Raw genomic sequence first — 2410 nt, 5'->3', positions numbered from 1 at the left:
GCCCCAACGCTTGGGCAGTGGCAGCGCCACTCCCCGGTCAGTGACGGGCGCCGCAACTGCCACCGCCACCACGAAACCCAGCCACGCCGGCCCGCACCGGCCCGCGCCAGCCCGGCGATTGGCGCCAATCTGATTGTGTTTGGGGGCGCGGCGGCAGCGGCGATGCGCCGCAGCTTGGGGCAAAAAGAGGCGTCGGCATGGGACAACAAAATGTGATCCTATCCAGCGGGGGTCAGCGCGACGCCAGGGGCAGGCCCTGTAGCGCCGCTCGTTTCCTGTCATGCCTATACATTGCTGTGTGCACAACGCACAAAGCCGCGGCGCTGGGCGTGCCGTACAACATATGTGGTTGAAACAACGAGGCTGCGGGATAGCCTCAACGCGGCCAGCTGGAGCGCGCGCCGCGGCATGCGGCCGGCATGGGGCATGCGGGACCGCCGCCGCCGCCGGGCCTGTGGCTGCACCCACGGCCTGGAGGGGCGCGGGTTGCACTGTGCAGTGCCGCCGCCGCGGGGCTCGCAAAAACGCCCACAACAACGCAGCTCGCCCGATCGCGCCAAAATCGCAGGGCGGGCGGCCGCGGGCCGAGCCGCTCGCGCCGGCGCCCGCCTCTGAGCCGCATTGCCAGCGGCAAGAAGCGAGGCTGCGCGCGCCCCGAGCGCACGAAAATCCGGAGCCCTCTCCGCCCAACAGCGCCGCAGCCGGCCCGGCCGCGCGCGCCGCACGGGCGCCGTGCCGCTGCGCCATGCTGCGGCTAGCGCTGCTCCTCCTTGCCCTGCGCGGCGCCGCCGCTGCCGCCGCCCGAGCTCTTGTGTGCGTGCAGCGCCTCCTCAGTAATCACGCGGCGGTATTCGTCCCGCAGCTTGGCGGCCTCGTCGTACCGTCCATCGGCCAATGCTGTCTCCATGGCCACCACCATGCGCAGCAGGCGGTTGTGAGTCATCTCGTGGACGATGTGCTCGTGGAAGGCCCTGGGGGTGACGGGTGACGGGTGACGGGTGATGGACGGGGGGATTGCGTTGTCAAGTGACCAGTGGCGGGTGACCGATGAGGGCAAGGGTCACAGTGTGATGGGTACGGGTTAGAGAAAGACAGCCACGGGTGCCAAGTAAGGGTGGGTGCAGGTTACGGGAAGGGAGAAAGACAGCCACGGGTGCCAAGTAAGGGTGGGTGCAGGTTACGGGAAGGGCGTGAGAGGGTGAGGAGTTGGGGAAAGGAAGACGACGAGGTGCAGGGGCAAGGTGCGGAGGGGGTGGGTGGGTGTGAGAGTGCATGCAGTCGCGGGTGACGGTGGGGAGGGACGGTGCCCACTGACATCGGCATGAAACGGATGGGTGCAGACTCAGGAGCAAGCGGGTTGGTACTCCGCAAGGCGCCTGCGCTAGGATGCAGCTTTGGCCCACAAGCATGCGGGCGCACGCAGCTGCAGAGCAGCCGGCGGGCGCAACAGAGCACAAGACAAGCCGAGCGACCGCCAGGCCCCCGCCCTGCAGTAGCTCAGCCCGCTGGGTGACCGCGTGCTGTGTGGGCTGCCCCGCCTCGGTGTCAATGGCCGCATGCGCCCTGGGGTCTGAGCTGCCCCACACACCCCTGGGCACTGGATTGGACTGCTCACCGTGCGTCCTCAAACCGCTCCTCCTTGATCGCCAACTCTTTTTGCAGCTGGTACATCACCTGATGGGGGTTGGGGTGCGCCAAGGGAAGGTGATGTGCGGACAGGCAGGGTTTGGTGGGCGTCAGCTGCACCGCTTGCACATGGGCAGGGGCCCTGCAGGTGGCAGAGCAAAACGCCAGTGGGCGGCAAGGCGCCGGGCCGGCCCCACAACCCTGCGCCTGCGCCCTGCATAGCGCGGGCGCGCGCGCTGCACCCTCCGCCGCCGCTTAAGCTGCACACCCCAATGGCATCATGGGGGCGTCATGCCCTCCCCCTCGTGACGCATCCAGAATGCGCAGCTGCCCCGATAGGGCACTTTGTCCAGCCATCACCCCTCACGACCCAAAGGGCCGTCTTGTCCCTCCGCCACCCATCCCCCAGCCCCGCGGCCGCGGCCCACCGTGGGGTCGTCATAGGACGACAGCGCCTCCCTCACGCTCCTCACGATCTCCGCGTTGCTCTCCAGCCCCCGCCCGCCCCGCGCCGCCCCCGCCGCCAGCGCCGCCGCCGCCGCCGCCGCCGCGCCAAGCTGCTCCGCAGGCGGGATCGACGCGGCCTCAGCTATCTTCTTGGAGCAGTACATGGGGGCGCCGAAGCGTACCGCCAGGTTGATGGCGTCTGAGGGGCGCGCGTCGACGTCCACCTCGTCGGTCGGCGGGGCGCCGGGGGCGCCGGAGACGCGGCCGAGGTGGATGCGGGCGTAATAGGTGTTGGATATGATGTCGGTCACGCGGATCTGGCATCGTTGGTTTGTGT

At 69.1% G+C, this 2410-nt stretch overlaps 1 protein-coding gene across 1 annotated transcript in view; it reads right to left on the bottom strand.

Annotated features, from left to right (window-relative positions):
* Nucleotides 1–754: 754 nt before the first annotated feature.
* MNEG_12037 (hypothetical protein) overlaps nt 755–2410 on the bottom strand; it is a gene marked incomplete at both ends in the record, with an annotated part of 2802 nt that continues 1146 nt past the window's right edge. The window contains 3 exons of the mRNA XM_014039490.1: nt 755–971; nt 1616–1674; nt 2055–2390. Of these exons, the coding sequence (XP_013894944.1) occupies nt 755–971; nt 1616–1674; nt 2055–2390 (612 nt within the window). The remainder of the gene's footprint in view (nt 972–1615; nt 1675–2054; nt 2391–2410) is intronic.

The sequence above is a fragment of the Monoraphidium neglectum genome (assembly GCF_000611645.1).
Source record: "Monoraphidium neglectum strain SAG 48.87 unplaced genomic scaffold scaffold03027, whole genome shotgun sequence".
Lineage (NCBI taxonomy): Eukaryota > Viridiplantae > Chlorophyta > Chlorophyceae > Sphaeropleales > Selenastraceae > Monoraphidium > Monoraphidium neglectum.
This window is presented reverse-complemented; position numbering and strand designations above follow the sequence as displayed.